General features: G+C 47.4%; 1 protein-coding gene across 2 annotated transcripts in view; it reads left to right on the forward strand.

Moving 5' to 3' along the window:
- The first annotated feature begins 899 nt into the window (after nt 1–899).
- Nucleotides 900–21,109, forward strand: part of GLG1 (golgi glycoprotein 1) — a 121,539-nt gene continuing 101,329 nt past the window's right edge. Inside the window, exon 1 of one of the 2 annotated variants that reach the window (XM_075940659.1) lies at nt 900–1,198. In XM_075940659.1, the coding sequence (XP_075796774.1) occupies nt 932–1,198 (267 nt within the window). In that variant the 5' untranslated portion in view covers nt 900–931. The remainder of the gene's footprint in view (nt 1,199–21,109) is intronic. The other variant, XM_075940661.1, reaches the window with a different exon arrangement.

The following is a 21,109-nucleotide window of genomic DNA, read 5'->3' on the forward strand; positions in this document are numbered from 1 at the left end:
GGCCCTGGGGGGCGGGTTGCAGGGGGGCCCGGAGCAGGGGGCGGGTTGCAGGGATGCCGGGCCCTGGGGGGCGGGTTGCAGGGGGGCCCGGAGCAGGGGGGCGGGTTGCAGGGGGGCCCGGAGCAGGGGGGCGGGTTGCAGGGGGGCAGGGGGTCCCGGAGCAGGGGGGCGGGTTGCAGGGATGCCGGGCCCTGGGGGGCGGGGCAGGGGGTCCCGGAGCAGGGGGGCGGGTTGCAGGGGGGGCTGGGGGTCCCGGAGCAGGGGGCGGGTTGCAGGGGGGGCAGGGGGTCCCGGAGTAGGGGGGCGGGTTGCAGGGGGGGCTGGGGGTCCCGGAGCAGGGGGGCGGGTTGCAGGGGGGGGCAGGGGGTCCCGGAGCAGGGGGGCAGGTTTCAGGGGGGGCTGGGGGTCCCGGAGTAGGGGGCGGGTTGCAGGGATGCCGGGTCCTGGGGGGCAGGGGGTCCCGGAGCAGGGGGCGGGGCAGGGGGTCCCGGAGCAGGGGGGCGGGTTGCAGGGATGCCGGGCCCTGGGGGGCGGGGCAGGGGGTCCCGGAGCAGGGGGGCGGGTTGCAGGGATGCCGGGCCCTGGGGGGCGGGTTGCAGGGGGTCCCGGAGCAGGGGGGCGGGTTGCAGGGGGGCCCGGAGCAGGGGGCGGGTTGCAGGGGGGCAGGGGGTCGGGGCGGAGCGGCGCGGAGCAGCAGGCGCACGTGGGGACCCGGCGCTCGCAGGGACCCAGCGGCTCGGCGCGAGGGCGGGGTCGGCTCCCATCAGCCAAGGACTGCGGGGGCGAGCGCATGCGCGGCGCGCGGGCGCCAGAGAAAGGGGCGCGTCGCCGCCCGCGCGCTCGGTGGCGTCCCGGCGTGGCGCGGGCTGCTGCGCCTGCGCGCTGGGCGCGGGGGCGGGCCGGGCGGCGGGCCGGAGGTGTCGGATCCAAGATGGCGCCGTGCGGACGTGTCCGGAGCCGCGGGCCGGGCCCGCTGGCGCTGCTGCTGCTCTCGCTCGCGCTGGCGGCCGCGCAGAGCGCCCCGCAGCCGGCGGCGGGCGGGCCGGGCCCCGGGGGGCGGGGGCCTCGCGGCGGCGCCGGCGGCGGCTGGAAGCTGGCGGAGGAGCCCGCCTGCCGCGAGGACGTGAGCCGGGTCTGCCCCAAGCACAGCTGGGCCAACAACCTGGCCGTGCTCGAGTGCCTGCAGGACGTGCGCGAGGTGCGGGGGGGGGGGCCCGGGCGTGTGAGGGGGGGTCCGGGGGGGGCAGGAGGGCATGTGAAGGGGGGCTGGGGGGGGCAGGAGGGCATGTGAAGGGGGGGTCCGGGGGGGGGCAGGAGGGCATGTGAACGGGGGCGGGGGGGCAGGAGGGCATGTGAAGGGGGGGTCCGGGGGGGGCAGGAGGGCATGTGAACGGGGGCGGGGGGGCAGGAGGGCATGTGAAGGGGGGTCCGGGGGGGCAGGAGGGCATGTGAAGGGGGGGCCGCGCATGTGAAGGGGTGCGGGCATGTGTGGGGGGTTCCGGGGGGGGCAGGAGGGCATGTGAAGAGGGGGCTGGGGGGGGCAGGAGGGCATGTGAAGGGGGGCTGGGGGGGCAGGAGGGCATGTGAGGGGGGGCGGGGGGGCAGGAGGGCATGTGAGGGGGGGCGGGGGGGGCCGGGCATGTGAAGGGGGGGCGGGGGCGGTAGGAGGGCATGTGAAGGGGGGCGGGGGGGGCAGGAGGGCATGTGAAGGGGGGGCTGGGGGGGGCAGGAGGGCATGTGAAGGGGGGGCAGGGCAGGTCCAGGCTTATGGTAGGAGGCCTGGGAAGTAGGCAGGGCCGGGCATGTGGAGGTGCGGAGGCCTGGGGGCGAGCGGTGGCAGGCCAGGGGCCCCAGGTTCTGGCCTTGTAGGGGCCGAGCACCCAGGTGGCTGCAGAGGGAGGACAGCTGGCTCTGGCTGAGTCTCTGTGCTGGCTGCAGGGAGCACAGAAGGGTGCATATCAGAGCTGGGATATGCCCCTATTCACAGCTGGGCCCCCTCACTGGGCAGGCTAGGCGCCCCAGGAGCAGCACCTGGCCCCTTGGCCAAGGTGGGAAGCTCCTGTCCTTCCCCTAGCTTGGTGGTGCCCTGCATCAGTGCCACTCCTAACCCAGCTGCTGGGGTTTTGGCAGCATGCAGAGCATGGCCTGTCTCTTAGCTGAACCCAGGAATCACCCAAGTCAGGTCAATCTCTTCTCCCTTCTGTTCCGCCCTAATTTCTTAGTGCCGTTACTAGCTATGGGCGACGGTTACTCGTGTGTTATGCGTATACAAACTGCTTTTCAGGGAGTGTAATTTGAAAAGACCGGTACCCCCTACTCTTCCATTGTCTCCTGTCCTCTTTCAGGTCATTAGCCTGGGCTCTGGGAAGGAATCCACTTCCTCGCCTCAGTATCCAGCAGTAATTGGTTAGGTGCATTAGAGTGACTTTCCCTTCTTTGAAACACCATTAGATGGCTGTTTGAAGACAAGGGACTGGATTTGTTTTCTGACTAATTTGTCAGTTCCTGTTCAATGTGCATCATACTGTATTTTTCATGTGTACACATTAGGCTCGTTCCACTAGATTCAATTAATGGTTAGTAATTTTTAGAAAGAAGGGATTATGGATTCCCAGTGTGCAGTCATATATGACTGTTGAGGTTGTAGTTACATACAGTGGTTGAACTTTATTTTTATTAGTAGCTTTCTTTGGTAAGGCTAGAGCTGGCCTTTCTCCTTATACAGTATTGCACAACTCTCCTGCTGCACTGGGGTGTGTGTGTGTATCTTTCCTCTGAAGCACCAGGTAATACCCTTTCGAGGAAGAGGATACCAGTTGGATAGTGTGAACTTGCAATCTATTCAGGAGAATGATTTGTCCACGGTTTCATTTTTCCCCTATTCACTTAAAACAATAACTGGGGCTTTTTAATCATTGGAAAAACTTGATTTCCCCTCAAGATTGTCTAGTATATGGTTTAGATGAGAAGTTCAGCAGAAAGGTTAAAGCTTGCTCTGGGATTCTAATAACCCTGTAGCTGGGGGCCTCTTCTTTTGGTAACTTGTAATTTTTGCTCATGCAGTAGAAAAAAAACTCTGGGTGAACTTGTATGGTTATTTTAAATATTCCTCTTATTTTTCTGAGCGTGCTCATAAAAAGGGGTGCATCTGTGGCTTTACTATTGAGAAGTCTGGAAGAGCAATCAAAAAAGCTATGTGCTCAAGGCATTGGGCAGAAAAATCCAGCAGTGTGATAGATTCCTGTCTGAGTGAGAGAAGAGTTGTTGCATTATGTTTCCAATTCAACAAAAAGCTTTGTTTTCTGTAATTGCCAGTTATGCTTCATGAAACAAGGTTGCTCAAATGAACTCTTGGAAAAATAAAACACAAACATCCTACTGCCTGTGTGTAAACACTTTTCCCAAAGTAATCGCTCCATATCTTCCCAAAGTGATCGCTCCATCCTCATCCTCTAGAGGAAGCCTGCACAATGCCTTCTAAAGATGACCCTGGGAGCTTAAATTCATAACTTTGCTAGAAGCGGCAAATCATAGGTTTAATAAAGACACTGGATTGATGGTTTATCCCAACAATCTGTAACTCTCCCCCACCTCTTTTTTTTTTTGGTTCTGTGACTGCAGAGGTGTTAGCTGGCTACTTCATCTCCAATGGTGTCTTACAGTGTTTATTTACTACATATGCTGAACAATCTGTTGCAGCTTCTGTTTAGCTGCGACATTGTAGTTGCCATTTCCAGACCCGAAGAACAGCTCTGAGCTGAAAATGCTTGTCTTTTTCACCAGCAGAAGTTGGTCTAATAAGAGATTCACCTTTTGCTAGTTATAAGGGCTATCACGCATCATTGCATTTCTTCAAACTTGCCTAATGACTTGACTTGCAATGTATCAGAATGCACCACTTTCTTACATGCAGTGTGTTTAGACATATTCTGCATTCTTTTTGTTTTCTAGTTCTTAAATGACCTTTCACTTTCTTCAACCACTGGCTCCCTTTTATCTGTATCTTCAGGTTTTATATTGTGCCTCATCATAATATCTCATTACCTTCCACAGAAAAATCAATAGCATTAGCAAAGTCCCTAGCAGACTGAGACTTCATGGAGTCACTGTCTTTGGCTTTTTGGAGTTAAAGCTGGGCTTGGAGTTGCTTTTTGGTGTTTGGTTTACAGGTTTTAATTTTTTTTTTGAGAAGTGTTTGAGTAGTAGGGGCAGTTTGACTGTTAAAAACCAAGCAATGTCTCCCAATGCCTATGAAAAGTACTGCATTGATAGCTCTGAAGACTGAGGGCTTTGGAGTTTTACCTTCCAGCCCTGCTGCTGGGTTGGTTGTATGATGTTCTCAGCTGCAGAGATACCTGCATTGGTTCCTTACATGTGTAGTTCTGTGTGTGTATAATGGATATAGCTTGAAGCAATTTAAAGTGAAAGTTGCTAAATAAACACTATACATTTCTTTCCACTGTGCAGCTGCAATAGCAGTCAGGTGTGCTGTTCCCCATTGAAGCTCAGAGGGGAACTGCCTTCAGGGAGTGGTGGTGGAGGAGGGATGAAGACAGTGCTTGGGATCTGTTCGGAACTTGGTGCCTTTGCTGGTACAGAGTCCCGTTACCAAAAGTCATGGTGGTTGGTAAAGTGGAAGTATATCTAAGAACTGTCCTCATTTTTCTTCTGCTGCTGGAACCAGCAGATCCCAGTGACTTACTGTTAGCTTGATTTGGGTGGACTTGAACCATGACTTAGCAATAGGGATGTGAAAGTGTAACCAACAATGGTTAACCTTCATGATTACACACCAGCTCCTGGGGAACTGTGTGGTCCTCCCCTTCCCCAGTGCTGCTGCCTCTGTAGATGGGAGCCGACTGCTCTCCTCTCCCCCCACTCCCCAGTGTGGAACCACTGAATTTTTTCAGCAGTTACATGTTTACTTGATCAAAACCATTTTAGCACCCCCTACTTAGCAAGGACAGAGATGACTTCTACCTTTCAGACAAACTGAAACAAATTCTTTCTAACCTCAAATTAAATTTTTTTTGCTATTTACTTATGTCTTTTGAGGTTAACTAAAAATGTGTCTAAAATGGTATAAAATAGCTGACACTTTTTACAGGATAGTTCCATTTCTGTGCTGTGCTGGGGGTAACTTCCTCTTCCCATTGTTTATACTAATTAATTCCTGAATGGGATTTTGGGAGGTGCTATGGCTTCTCTAAGACATACTACCTCCTCTCCCTTTCACTTTCTTCCGTTTTTCAGTTATTACCACTTCTGCTTTTCTCTCTTCCCCTTGCACCACATCTTTCCCACCTCTCCACTGGTCATCTTCCTAAGTTCTATTTGTATCTGACATCTGAGACTAGAAGCACTAGAAATAATCCTTTCGATTTACACCCGTTTGAGACAGTACCTCATAAAATCATGTTGGTTGCGGTTCTGCAGTGTGAACTGAATGCTGTGTCTTTATTTGGCTTTTGACTGCTAAAGGATACTGTCAGGTACAGCTCAATGATTAGCCTGCAGTGTAATAGTTCTGATGGGCAATGTCATGATATCTCAATGTTTGTTTTTTGCCTCCCAAAAATTCCTACTGAGAAATACATTAAAATGGCTATTTGAAGGGCAGATACTATCTTGACTTTTTGTTTACTCTACAGTTCACCTCTGTCAGTATTTTGAGTCTCAATGGCTTGGACCAGTCTCAATGGCTTGGACCAGCATTGAGTAGCAAGTAGGAAATTGCTGAATGCTCTTTATTCTGCCATCCAGGACCATGCCTTCAGATTGGAAAAGGAGGGGGAGTTTGTGGAAACACACTGCTGTCTAAAATTAGTCCTTCTATGATGTTATGGCTTTATTTAAGAGCCACTACAGTGTTTGCAAATCAGACATGCAAAGTGGTGCCCATACTACTTCTAAATCCAAAATGTTAAGGGGAGGAAGTTAAGTATCATGAGCTCGGTAAAACGGTTATGTTGCAAGGTCTTTGAGGGGATAGTGTCTCTTTATTCTGTGTACAATGACTAGTCCCTGAGCAGGGCATCTAAGCAGTAGTGCAGTACAGGTAATGAATAAGACTGCAAATGCAAGCTGGCTGCTGAGCACCAAGGAGGTTGTGGTAACTTGAATGTGATGTGAATGTCTTAATTGTACATCTTAGATTTTCTCCTAAAGTGGCAACCGATAGAATCTTCTTTAGTTGCTAAGTACTCCTAATGTCCTCTTCTTTGTAGGCAGCTGGGTGTTTTCCCTTACCAGCAAGTGGAGATGGGAACACTTGGGAGTTATCCTTAAATAATTGAGGAGTTGCCGGCTCATTCATCAACATGCTAACCCTTGCAGCTTGAACTAGCTTCAGTGTAAACCTGTTTCTTTAGGGTGTCTAAAGGTAGCCTGAGCATCATTTATTTTAATATCTACTGGTTACTCTGGATATATCCAAGGAAAGAAACAAGTCATCGTCTCTCCTTTTTTTTTCTTTTTTTTTTTTTTGCACTGTGCAACTTTGCAGAGACTAGGATGGGAGCTTTCTCAGCCCTTAGTACACTGGACATAACCAATTCATCAGTTAGAGCCCTCACTTGAAAAATTGGGGCTATCACGCTCCTAAAAGAGAGCTTTTCTCCTAAATGTCCTTATGGAGGTGTTAAACGGGTTAACAAAAACAATGCTCAAGCAGTAACTAAAATCCCCTTCTTCCTTTGCTGATCAAAGTCTGACTAGCTTCTCCCACTTGTGGGGAGAGGACATCAGGAAAGAAACAGTTCTGTTTTAAAGTACAAGTACCTCTGCAAGGAGAGAATTCTGGATGCTAAAAGGCTCTCTAGTCAAGTTGAGAGGGGCACTACAAGAACCAGTGTCTGGAAACTGGAACCAGACAAACTCAGATGGGAAATGAGGAACAAATTTTGGACAGTGAGGATAAAATTGATCATCAGAACAATCTACAGAGGAAGCGATAGATGTTCCATTTCTTGATATTTTCAGTTCAAGACCAGAAGCCTTTCTGGAAGCTATGCTTTAGCCAAACAAAAGTTATTGGGCTTACTTCATAATGGGCAGTATTTACTGTACCATCTTGCACAGCGATGGGCAACCTAGGCGAGTGAGTGGGCTGCATGAGTGGCCCTCCATCTCAGTGCTGTAACCAAGATGGTCTCCTGGGCTAGGGTACTTCTTGCTAAGTGCACTTGTGTACATAGAATTTGCGGGGAGTGCCTGTTGAACTGTAGCAGGGATTTGGGTGCAGAGAGAGCGCACGGCTCTCTGTCAATGCTGGGTGCAGTCAGCACGCATCTCCCTTCACGTGCCCTTACTTTACGTGTGTGTCACTTTAGTAATACTGGTAGGAAAACGGTGAATGGAAACCAGCCGAATCTGGTAACCCCACAGGTTGCCTACCACTGATCATAGACATCCTGGTGGCTTGTTAGAAGCGCTTAATAGTCTTACTGGTAAAAGCATGGCTTGTGTGTGTTACTGCTCATTGAACTATCTTGATCCTAGTGGTCATCTTACTGTACTGTAATACGTACAGAGCACTGAAACATCAATTTCATAGCACCCTTGTGTGGGGTAGGTGGTAAGTGTTCCCATTTACCAATGGCTGCTATGAGGCAGAGGTAACGCAGTGTGCCCATGACCAGACAGCAGATTAGTGAGCCAAGATTAGAATCTGAGAACTGAGCCTCCACAGCCCATGGTCATTACTGTCTAGCTATACTGCCTCCTGAGGAGAGTGAAACAGCTGGTTGTAAAACCAGTCTAATCAGATCTAAGGACTTTCCTATAGCCCACAGTTGGCACTGCAGGATGTGAATGGCAGTGTGCAGTACTGGGCTATGCTTTAAGTCCTGATTTGGGTGCTGCGAGCACGAAGTAAAAAAGCACTGTTTGAAGCAGGAATGTTAACGGGGACTAGGAACCTTTTAGTTCCCTTCTGCTCTGGTCAAGTGGGGGAGTTACAGCACAGCCTGCTAGCCAGTGCTGCGGTTCTCATCTGTGCAGCCCACGCTGCAGGGCTGCACTGGCACAGTACAATTTTTTGTTTCCACCTAAACAAACTCAGCTCCTCCTTAAATCATTGAGAGCCTGGGTCAGACTTGTAAAGCTGATGTGTTAAATTGAGAACAATAGAATTCAGTTTCACAATCGTATTTTTAGATTGTTAAATTCATCTGTCACTCCAGCCAGCAAGAGAATGGCAGGAAGTGTACAAAACCATAGACAAAATATTGGGCTTTTCTTATAAGGCATTTAGCCTGTAGTAACTGATGGAACATCATCTGGGTTGTATTCCTGGCTGTGCTACTGACTTGCTGCCAGACGTAGATAAAATCATCTCGCCTTTCTGTACATCAGTGTCTTCATCTGTCATATGGAGATGACACTTACGCCCTTCTATTAAGCATTTTGAGTGTCTCTGAAAGGTGCCCTAAGTGAAAAATCATATTGCAGCTACTTAGAAACCCAGATATCTAATGCTTTACAATTGTAATTGAGGCTCTTGAAGTTACAGCTTTGTTTGGTTACCCTTTTAACAAATAATTCATCCATTTAAGAATGACTACTATTGATACAGTGAGGCTAGACTCTTCTGTTGCCCTGGCATGTTCTGGGTAAAGTAGTTGGCTGCTTCGGCTTCATTCTGTTCCTCAGAAGTAATTTGCCTCAAATTAACGTGTCTTCCTTTGTTTACAACTCAGATTCGCTTTGTAAACTGCTCTTGGTTAGGGATGTGAATGGTAAGCATCACCCTTACTGGGTAAACAGTTAACTGGTTACCTGGGAGCAGCTCCCTGCCCATGGTCTGCTCCAGCCCCGACGGGACCCCACAGAAGGCCCCAGCCAGCAGCCCATCCTGCGTGCCTGGGACTAGGGGTCGGAGCTGACAGCCAGCCCCACGCACTTAACGGATTGTGATTTTTTTTTTTTTTTTACATCTCTACTCTTAGTCAAATCCTAGGCAAACTGCTCCCGTCTCTCATCCAGGTCTCTGTTAGGATGTCACTTCCCCATAAATGTCCACTGTAGGAGCTGCGTGCCTAGCTGCAGAAGAGTTTTTGGCAAGGTGGGAGTGTGCTCCTCAGCCCAAAATCCATGACATGAGTTCTTGAATGCCAATGGATCCTCAGTTGACATGGCTGCTTGTAAGAATAACTGCGCAGCCAAATGTTCCCTCTTCTTTTGAGACCGAAGTGGTGAAACGTTTGAAAGACGTTTTTGCAGCAAGAGCATAAGACTTAAATAAGCTATGAAGTTTTATTCCTGTTTTTGATCTCATTGTTGCAGATTCGTTTTTTAAGGCTGAGTCAGCAATGCTCTCTTTCCAGAGGCTTTGAAAGTGCACGGGGGTGAAGCGACCTCTTCCTTTTGTCTAAAAATTGCTTAATCATCTGTGCAGGGGCAGTCTACTGAACTGCTGCTTCTTGAGTCTAGCCAGAGGTGCTGCGCCATGGAGAGGCAGTAATTGAGCATGTCTTGGAAGAAATATTTAGATATTGAAATGTGTAACAAGTGCATACTATCTGTCAGTTATGATGAAATAGGTGTTTCCGTGGGTAGAAAACAACACCTGTATTGTGATTATTTTTAATTGTGTGGGTTTTGTAAAGGGTGTTATAACTACTCTATTGACAATTAGCTATCTTAACTGATCTGTGAAACTAGGGTTTTGAGTTTTTTTAACTTTGAGGATTCTTGATTATCCTTGATCACTTAAGTTATGAGATATGTAACAATTGCAATGGAGAGAAAGGATCTTGTTTTCTCATCCTGCATGCATATGCTTTCTCCTGGAACTCGGCCTTTCCTGGTAAATTGAGCGATTTGCAACTTGACCAGGAACTGGATGATGATATTCTGAAACATCAGCTGTTATACTGGGGCTGCATAGTAACCTTCGCTGGTACTCTCGCAATTGGTAACTGAGTGGAAGACACTTTGTTAGGAAACGTGCAGTGCTCCATCTCTTCACTTTAGGTGGTGTCTGTTTTACTGCAATCTCTACTTCTACGCGGGTAGTGCCTAGTACTAGAGCACACCATTAACATAATTCTTGGGATATATTTGTCAAATAGGCATCAAAATGTGTGTTTTCAAAAGTAAACCTAGAAATAAATATGGGATTGTTGAGAAGACCTTGCATACTGGTGAGTGCTTTTTAAGAAACCTTGCTTAATGCGGACTCCTGCTGTTTGTTGAAGTTACTAAGTGGTCAAAGTTCAATTCAGTATCATTTCTTTGTTACTAAGAGTCAGTTACTGATTAGACAACTCTCCGGATTTAGCTGGCCTAGTGTGAAGATAAGCTGACTGCATGCAGGAGGAGTCGGGATTGTTTTATGGTGCAGTGGGAAGGCTAACCTCTCTTTTGAAAGAAGGGAGTGATATGAAGAGAGGCATTTGCAATATTTTCCTAAATCCCCATCTCTACCTCGGTAATGTAAGTGGGCTGGGAGGAGGATGCTTACAAAGACCTCCTTTGTGGCTGAATTGGAAGTAGTATCTGCTTTTTTCAAGATCATATATGAGCAAACTCAAACAACTGTAGAGTCCCATAGAAGAAAAATAAGGGAAAAAGGAGTTTGAGAGCTAGTAGTTTCTCAAAGATAACGTTTAAGAGACCACAGCAAATGATCCCAATGTGAAGGGAAGGTAGGAAGACTAATAAGAAAGGAATTTCTGTGCATTAGGAGCTCTTTAATGACCTGAAAATAAAAAAAGGAATTGCACATATTGGAAACATGGTAAATTGCTAATGATGAATACAAATAATAGCTTAAGAATGTGGACACAAAATCAGATCAGCCAAGGCCCAATATGTGCACCTTGCAAGGCACATAAGGCAGTAAGGAGATTCTGTAAAGGCATTAGAAGCAGGACAAATAGGAAAGAATCATAGAACACTAGAACTGGAAGGAACCTCCAGAGATCAAAGCACCATCTAGCTCCATGGCATCCAACCAGTTTTGAAGCTGTAGCCACTATAGTGGCTACTGCTATAGCGAACTAGCCACACTCAACCAGCCAGATAGCCATGTGTGGCTAGCGTATTGGACACCACAGGCTTAGCTCATGTGCTTTGCAAAGATCCACTTTTTGTAGGAAATAGGAATCACCAGTTTAAGTTTAATCCCCTTTCTAGGAGTCTGAGAATGTAATAGTTAAGAGCTGTATTTTAAAAACAGGGTAACTCTCCATAATTACTTGCAACAATGTTTCTTTTCAAGCAGCTTAATTAAAATCAGATGTGTGGTAAGTGCTGAAAATATATTTCCCTCTCCGGCTGACCAAAACTTACTAAACTACATGATAAGAAGCTGTTGGTGTATGCTGAAGCATCCCATTAGACAGATCAAAAGGTCATTCCTGAAATTATGCTTAAAGGATAACTCCAAGTTTTCTGAAATTTTCAGTGCAAATAGTATTTTGGCAGTGCAGACACCACTTGTTACCTTCCATGGGAGCAGAGCTCTCATTCCCTTGGATTTTAGCAATAACGTATGGCTGAAGCAAGTTCAGCATTTTGGTCGATGACTGCTTTGTGGGGATGGAGGCAGAGACCATAGACCTGGGGCTTTGGAGATGATGATGTCTGATGTATGTTAATCAGTTCTTGCCTTCTGTGTTTTATGCCTGTGGGAAATGTGAGTTTGTCTCCTCTGCATAAACATCTGATTTCTTGACATGAGATTTTGAAATATTCCACCTTGAGGTAATGTAGCTTAAAACCTTAGTGATAGAACTATACATGTCTAGATTCAGAACATATGCCTTTTGGGGCGTATTTCTGACGTTCCTGCGCTGAAAGTGTTGCTTATCTTTTCTGTCCCATGCTTTTATTTGTCAGGCAAACCAAAGCCTTCCTTTTGCTACCCAAATTGCAGTTCAGGCCCTTCCAGAACGGGGAAGATTTGGGTTTAATGCAGGGAGGTTTTCTTTGCAGGTCAGGTGTGTATGAAATGTAAGAATGATGAGACCCTCCTAATCCTTCATAAAATGAGTCCTGTGGCTTGAGAGGTGGAGTCACTTCCTGTAGCACCAGATGGGTCACTGCTGGGACACTCCCTGTTGGGTCTCATAGTATCTTTCTGGGCTCCGACGCCATATTACTGATCATATGTAAGGCACAGAGTCCCTCTACAGCTCATGAATCGGCTTTGTGCTGAACTGTAGGGTAGGGTGTGTGGAGCAAGCACCCCAGCTGCAGTTTGGGTTTCATCCTTGTGTGATAGCACCTGCTGTAAAGAATTCTCCAGGAAAAAAGAGGAAATTGCAGACCCACTGTCCAGTATGTTGTGCTTTAAAAAAGAAACCAAATTAAAACTCCACTTTGAGCAATAGAGGGCTCACGGCCTTTGTCCTCGGCAGTTTCTTTCATTTTCCCAGTTAGGCTAGTCTGCTTGTTACCTCTGGGGTTGTGAATTAACATCAAGCATTGCAAAGTTATGTGCTGCCTTTTATACTTCTCTACATCCGTTCCTATAGTAAATAAATGATTGCATTTTGAAGTCATTAAATAGAATTGGATATTCAGCGTGAGTTTTAAGTTGGTTATGAAAATACATCTTTGGAGTGTAAACAATTGAAATACAAATCAAAAGTAAAATCTGAGTCGTTGCCATCTTTTACCACAGTGATATTTTGCAGTGGGTATTGCTTTATAATTGTGTAGAAGTACTCCTTGTAGCAAAATACTCTGACCTTTAGACTGCTGATGGCACTTGTGGGAGAGATGCCTTCACCAAGTATAGCTAGCACATGGTAAAATAACTGTTTTAGAGGGCTAAATATTTTTTCCTGAAACATTGTGCAGTAAACTAGCGTTTTATTGAGCCTTCTCTCGATCGTCTCTCCAGAAGAGTCTGAGTTCTACTGTATTCACTTCAGGAAGTCCATGTCAACACAAACAGAACACATTCGTCTTAGAACACGTGAGGTAAAGTGTTGGAATCAGCAAGCAGTTGTAAACTATGTGTATGAAGGATTAAATAGTACTAGAGACCTTTGTCGTGGTGTCTCGACTCCACTGAAGAAATACCGAAGGGCTACATTCATGGCTGCTGGTGGTGGTGCTTCTGGAGGCTGAGCATTGGAGATATTTGGGTGTCCTCTTGGTTTCCTGCCTGATGCTTCCAGAAGCCCTGGTTTTATCATTTGGAGAGACCTGCTGCAGCTGAGTGACTTCCTGATGTGGCGGTGTCAGCCTGGCAGACCATAGGAAGGCCAGCAGAGAGGGAGGTGTCCTGACTCTGTGGTTGATTTGGTTTCCATCTGCATGGGACCAACAGCTGAAGTCTGCAGAGAAGCCTTGGTGAACCCCTCTTTTGATTATGTGCTCCTGAAGCAGAGCTTTGCTTGTAGTGTGGAATAGACAATTGGAAACATAAAGATCAGGGCAAATATAAAACTTGGGCAAAACTTATTGTTCAGACTTGAGGAAAGGAGGTGCTCCAAATTTAAAAAAAAATCCTCTGCTACTAAAACTGCTAGGCTCTGGATTGCAGTCCAGTGTCCATTAAATATTCTTATGTCCATGTCATTCTCGAGGCTTTCAGTTTGTATCCATATCCCCACCTTTCTCACGCTTTGTGAGCTATACTGGTCCATTCCAGTGTTAGCTGTTATCTAAAACACAGCCTAACTTAAAATCTCATAATTGTAAGCATCTCAGCGGGAAGCCACTAACACAGTTCAACAGTAATTAACTTTCCCCCTTAGGTCCTTTGATATGCAAATAAAGAAAAAATCTTTTCTCAGACAGCTGCTTTAGTATCAGAGATGGCCTACGCACAGGCTTGTGCTGAACTAACTAAATGTGTTTGAATTCACACTTTGTGGTATTTTGCTCTAAGCTGCTATGTGTGGACAGTCTTTCATCAAAGACAGCTATGCTCAATTATGCACTGTAGTAACCATCGCAGGCCCAGAATATCAGAGAGGCATGGTAGTGTGAGGTAATATCTTCAGAAGTTGGCCCAACAAAAGAGATTACTCGCACCACCTCCTCTTTTGATGCACAGCTCTTCTGAACCAAGCACATGTTCACGCACTCGAGCTTGCATCTAACAGACTTTGTTGTTTCTGTGCACACTCAGTGAGCAAGCCCTGAGAACTGCCTGCTTGTTCTTAGCTCCAGCGTACCAGGAAGCAGTAATTACTGTCGGGTACTATCTTGAGTGGTTTGGAGCTGAATTTTTTTATTAGCCATTAATGATCAAGTGAGTTAGCATGTAGGGTTCTGGTATTAGCTAGATGTATTGTAGATTTTTCACATTGCTCAGGTGTTGAGCAGACATGAACCAGTGGTGTAACATGTTAGAGCAGATACACCATGTGCCTATTACAAGTGTGTCTCTTCTAATTGTAGAGTTTTTACAGTATGCCCATCACTTGTGTGATCGCATGTACAAATATTAAAGTAACTATGGACTGAAAAATACTTTCAGTTGGTGGGAAAAGGCTGAGATCAAGAATCAACCTATATACTATCCAGGTGCTATATACCAAACTGCCTGGCTTCACCATGCCAGCTAAGATATGGATCACGGCAAACTACTTTATAATCAGACATAGAAATCGAAAATGGAGGACAGCCCAATATGCAAATGTGGAGAAGACTTCTGAGCCATAGCACAGTGTAGTGAACTGCTGCCATCTAAGAGTTCTCTGGAGGGGCAACCTTGATTAATTCCATGTTCCCAGAATGGGTAGGTGACAGCCTTGGATGTTGACCTTTAATATTGCTTTTTAAGTTGTTACCCAAAATTGTTCCTTTTAGGATCTGTCGTCATCTTGGTCTTGAGAGAGGCACTACGAGTTGAATTTCTAGTCCGACAATGACTGGTCCAGTGACATCTGTGGTCCGGCATGATTTTAGATAGCCAGGTGTCCACTTATCATGGGTGTGGCCAAATTTCCCACGATCTCAGAAAATTTGTTTATAGTCACTAGTTCTAGTTCTCAGTGTTCTGTGCTGCTGGTTAGCTAATTAATCCCTAAATGTCGTCTAAGAGCCCAGGAAGCAATGGTAGTGTTGGTAATGCTGCTAGACAGTATTGACCTCCTGTGATTGAGCAGACTGGTTCTGCACCGGTCAGGTCCCAAGGATGCTGGATAGAGAGCTTCAACCTGTAGATTCCTCAGTTATCAAAGCGTTATAAATGTTCCCTAGAAGTAGAACTCTGCTTGGAAACCAGTAGTGTCTTTCAAATGGTTAGAGCTGTAGTATTCAAAATACCTTGCATTAATCTGAGCAAACAAGGTGCAAATTCCTGAAAGAGATGGGCTGTGTATGTTGCTGGATATAGTGTTGTTTTGACTTGTTTTTGGAACAAACACTGTGACTTACTAGAGCCCTAGAATTCCTTTTGGCCTGGAAGCCACATATCTAAGAACCACAATATTTTGTGTTTGGACCAGATGCCTAGTGAGACTCCTGTGTGACAGGGCTGTGGTCTGGAATAGGATATTGCTGGCTTGAATAGCCTGTCTGTTCTTAGGCTTTCCATTTTGGTATTTAGTAAGTGCTCTCCAAGTAAACATTGCCTCCCGTTCATCAAGAAAAGTAGAGGGCTCCTCCCTCCTCCCTAGTCTGTAGTTTGAGACATAAAATCTTGTCTGCAAAGTTGCCCAAGTTTAATTTAATTTAAATTTGGCAAGCATTATATGTGGTTGCGTTTAAACTTGCTATCTATTTACAGTAGGCATGTAAGTATTGATTTAGGCTCCTAAATTTATGGAACCCAAATTAGAAGACTTTGGCTGAGTGAAAGTGGCAAATGGGTAATGAATTACAAGTCATATTACTGGAAAGAAATGTAAACACGGAATGCCTGATGAGCGGTTTTCCCCATAAGTTCCCTATAAGTCGTGGTCTGGAGGAATGTGCATTAGGTCCTGAGCGTTAGAGCCTAGAAGACGCTGAGTACCCGTCTGGCTGTGCCACTGAGTCACTCCGTGACCTTGGGCCATCATCTAACCTCTCCTTTTCCTTATCTTAAGTTGAATATAATAACTACTTCTGCAGGAGTGTGGAGGGTGTGCTGGGTTCTCCCCCGCCCCAGAACTGAAGGACCACTAAACCCATCAAACCACCAGCATCATTCCCTTTACACTGTACTGCTGTTACAAGTTGCAAAGTGCTCTCTAGCTTGCCCCTTCATTGGCATACACACAGTAGGTAGACAGAGCCTCGTAAATCCACAGATATTCTACAGCTCATTTTTGTGGCTATAGATGGGATGCAAATTTTGCATCTAGAACCCTGCACGTTTGCACGTATGCTCTTTATATCTGCAGGTATCTGCATCCGTTGATGTCAGTGTGGATAGCCACAGCTCATTTTTGCGGGTACAGGTGCAGATTTTGTATCTACACAAGGCCCTACAGGTAGGGACACTGCCACCTGCAGTTTCTTGCAGATGCTGTGATCAGCTCTATTGGAAGGTTCACTTGGGGAACTTCCCATCTACTCAGGCATGCATCCTGTCTGGAGTATAAACCCCAAATTATACCGTCTTGTGGTAGATACCCAGGGAACTGTATAGCATAAACTCACCAAGTTCACATCCCTCCTTCAATGTGGAGAAGACACAACCACTTTCTGCCCTGATTTAAGCTTCCCAAACACTGTCTTGAGTACAAAGGTTGGATTAAATGATTATAAGGGATAGCAAGCAGATCTCAGCAGGCTACCCTGCAAACAGCAATGCAGGCTGAGAGTAACAGGTTGCAGATTCTTTGGGGGCAGCTGCACTTACTTGCAGGTTGGCGTTCCCGGGTGCTCCTCTCTCAGGTTAGAAATCCATTTAGCCTGGGCCCGGCACATTCCTCAGTTTAGTCTTTGTTCCTTGGGTGTTTTCAGGAGTCCCTTTGGGTGGGAAGTTAGTAAAGAACCTCGATGTCACGCATCTGCCTTATACAGCCCTTTCCTGTGGCGGGAGCCCTTTTCTTTTGAAGCTTGGTTCCCACGCCAGCCAATGGGAAAATACTGACATCCCAAAATGGAATCTAGAAGCAGGCAAGTAGGCCACATGTCCCTTGACTGGAGGCCGTCTGCTAAGGAAGGATCCCCAGGTGGGACAATCAGCTTCTTCTCATGCCTGTATTCTCTCTAGTGGCTCATGAACCTGAATGGGCCCTTTCCAGCCAGCCATCCAGACTGAGTCTTTTGCCTAGTGAGCGTTCCCTAGGTGTAAACTCTACTCCTGGGGAAATCCTTTCCAGGTGCAGCAGAAGAAAATGCCCCCCTCTCCACAAATCCTTTTGCTTTGTTGCAGGAAATGGGTTCTCTGGGGAAGCAGAAACTGCACCCCCCTTTAGGGAGTGGAGAGGGGAGTCTTGGGATGCCCGGCCACCCAGGGATGTTAACCCCCGCTGGGAAGAGGGGAGGTGGATGGAGATGGAGTTCCCCTCCCCCTTCCCTGCATGGAGCAGCAGGGGCTAGGTCACATCAAGCCCTAGTAACTTCCCCAGGAGAAGCTGTGGTCAGAGGCTCCCTCCCTCTGTGGTATGATTTCTTTGTGCATGGTGCCATATGCTTTACCTTTCCTTTGATCTCTCTAGACTAGAGGGTGTTCTCTTCCAGCTGGTTGCACTTGAAAGACTACAGTGGAATAGCTGTGGGGCTGGAAGTTTTAGTATAGCTATGCTGCATCAGCTGAGGGAAGGGGAAGGGGGAAGGTGGGTTTGCCACCTTTTTAAGTGATTGAAAGAATTCTTCAGTTGACTAAGTGGTCCTCACTGGAGTGACATCAGCATCACTACACTGCTGACTGGTCCCCTGCGCTCTTGGCTGGACCAAGCACCATCTCTAGGCCATCTCTGACACGTGTCTGTCCAACCTGCTCCTCGGTATCTCTAGGGATGGAGATTCCACACACCCCCTCGGCGATTTATTCCAGTGCTTAACCACTCTGACAGGTAGGAAGATATTCCTGATGTGCCCAACCTAAACCTCCCTTGCTGCGATTTATCTCCTTACCTCCTTGGTTACGTGAGAAATAATGATGGGGTGACAACAGTTGAACACACTATTCCAGCTCCGGGCATTCCACCCATTTATATATCTTGTTGCCTTTACTTCCCTTCTGCAGGGCCATGACCACAAATACTTCCATAGAGGGCTCAGATGAGGCAGGTGAGGTGGTTTAGTGATTCAGTGTAGCTTGGGAGAAGAGGTTCCTGGGTAGCAGTGTGGAAAATCACTGAAGTGTCTCTCAGGAGATAAGACATGGCATCACTGGCAGGGTAATGAAAGATGGGGCTTGCTAAACAGCTGACTAGATGCCAACAGGTTTTTCTCAATGTATAGGGCAGGGGTGGGGACTGCTGACCCATAGAAATCAGTTGGGGGGCTGCACACTAGAAGCCAACCCCCCCACCCTCACTGATGTGGCCTCTGACTGAGAAGGAAAAGACACTTCTCACATTCCCCTTGCACACCAAAGCCTAGGCAGGACTAGGTTAGTAGGTTTTTGTGGGTTCCCCACTGCTATGGGGGAGCCCCTGAGTCTCGGGGTCTGCATCCCAGGCAAGCTGGGGGCTGTGTCTGGCCCCTGGGCCTTAGGTTCCCCACCCCTGGTATGGGGCCTTGAAATCAAGCACAAGAAGTTGGATTTCCTGCTGCCCATCAAAGACAATGAAGTGACTGGAATGGTGTGAAGTGACCAGAAGGACTTCTGGAGGCAGCATTTTAGGCAATCTGGAGGGCCTAGAAACTGACAGGCAAAGAGGTGTTCGCAGTAGTCTGGGTGAAAGACGATTAACAGGTGGGCCAGCAGAACAGGTGGGGAAGACTGTAAAGGACAGGGTTTTGAAATCATTCAGAGGAAGAAGTGACAGGGTTTGGTCGTGATTTGGATGCAGAGTGGGAAAGACAGAAGACATTAAATTCTATTCCTGGCCCACTAAATGCTCATTGGGTAAATTCAGGATTGGCTAGGTATAGGTGTTAATGGGGAGATGCGTATTGAGCCCTGGCTAATTACTCTCCTATTAAATCTTTGCATGGTACATGGGGGAGACACCACAAATTACAGATTACCAATATTCCACTGTATTTTACACTTCTGCACATAATAGACACTTAGCGGCACTTACTGTACAGTTTTCCACTGAAAATGGTTTTATTTTCATGTAATTGGAGGCAGGACCTAATTTAAAACTTAAAAGATTTAAACTGAGCTGTTCAGGCTCTGCTTTCAGAAATAGCAGCTGTGACAACTTAAATGGGGTTCTTTACGTGACATGCAGGTGAACAGATGGTTACAGGAGATGACGGGGGTGGTGATGGTGGTGGTATCTGTAAGAGCAGTTGGAGTTCTGACATTATGCACTGTTAACCTGTTTGAGGGACTGCTGGACTATTAATCAGGCAGCCTTCTCATCTGTTGTTTACTTCTTTTGTATTAGAGCCTACCTTTGTGTTCCTACACGTCATGTAGACCAAAACAAGACGTGCAGTTTTCTTCAAAGAGTAATCGAGCTAAAATATTAGCTGCTGCAAAGATAAATTACCAAGCTGACCTGTTTAAGAAGTGTCTGACTGTTGTAACCATAGAAACTTACTTCTTGGCGATTGAAGCCACAAAACTTCACAATAAACAAAGTTTAATTTTACAATAAAAATCCAGAATGGCTTTTAGTCTCTGTAATACCATGACATTCAGGATGAAAACTTCCTACTTCCTGATGTGTTTTAACCAGATTTTATTCAAGTTTTTGTAATATGTTTGGATTCTTTTTGCTAATTACCATAATAAAAAGCATAACTACTTGTAGTTAGGTACCAGCATGCTAAACATTGGTGTAAGCTGTTATACTATCATTTGCTAATGCAAATGCCCAGCATGACTCTGGTGTAACCGAATGGAGCAATCGGGCCTTAATATCTGTCTGTTGAATAGCTGACCTGCAGCAGCCTCCCCTTATGACACGTCTCAGCACCACTGAACTCGCGGCAGAATTCACTAAAGATTCTAAGGCAGAACTGCCTTTTTCTTGTGGATACTCCACCCACTGCATCATGTGGTCTTCTCTGCTGTGGTGGGCCCTGTGCTTTTGGGAGATTGCTTGCCACCGAGGTGCACGTGGGCCTTGGTTCCAACACTTTCCCTAGGGCATAAACTTGTCGTTTATGTAACCCCTCTCATCATTGGCCAGCATGGGGAACAGAGAGAGACCAAACCTCATAGTCTCTGCTGGGGATGTGAAGGACTAATAGACTATCCGGTGAGCAGGGCGGATGGCACTCGTTAAAAGAACACAAGCCGCACAGAAAAGTGGGGGTCTGTCCAAAGAAACGAGAGAGATCCCCATCAACTGCTGCTGTGATGGTCTCGCAGCGAGTGGAGTGATTGAACAGCTACTTTACTCTGCACCTTGGAACTTGCCAGAGGCAGGGCTGGCAGGCTGCCAGAGGGAGCAGGTTGCAGAGGTATGAGCAATCCACGTGCAGTGCCAGGCCACTGGGCACGGAGCTGTTCCCCAGGGGTAAGCGCAGTGGGGACGGTAGCTGCACCAGATGGCTTTTAGGGATCCCACCACGGCAGTGCTTCACACAAGGGTACTGAGCCCCCCCTCACCCTCCCAACTTGCTGTACACGCTCCATGGCTCAGCTGGGCCACAACAGCGGCCTTTCTGAACATACCAGGCAGGGCCGGAGTTGGGGGTAGCAAGGAGGGCAGTTGTCTGGGGCCCCACAAAGCTGCATTGTTCTCTTTGGCTTCAGCCTCGGGCAGTGGGGCTCAGGGTCCCATGCTGAAGTTTTGTGTAGTGGGACTTCGGCGTTCTGCCCTGGGCCCTAGTGAATCCAAGTTATTCATGCTTAAGAGAACCCCTGGAAGCTCCTGTTGGTCCCCTGGGGTCCCAGGACTCCTGGCTGAGAACCATTGCTTTACAGATTATAGTTAACCCTTTGAGGGGAGCCAATGCTGATCTTGGAGGACTGCAGCAATGTGGTTTTGCATAATTTAAGAGCAAAACCTCCTGCCTTATGCCCTAGCACAGGGGTGTCCAAACTTTTTTCAAAGAGGGCCAGATTTGAAGAAGTGAACATGCGTGAGGGCCGTCCCCGCACCCTCAGCCCCAAGGCGGAGGGCCCGCGGGGTCG

The sequence above is a fragment of the Pelodiscus sinensis genome, chromosome 12 (assembly GCF_049634645.1).
Source record: "Pelodiscus sinensis isolate JC-2024 chromosome 12, ASM4963464v1, whole genome shotgun sequence".
NCBI lineage: Eukaryota > Metazoa > Chordata > Testudines > Trionychidae > Pelodiscus > Pelodiscus sinensis.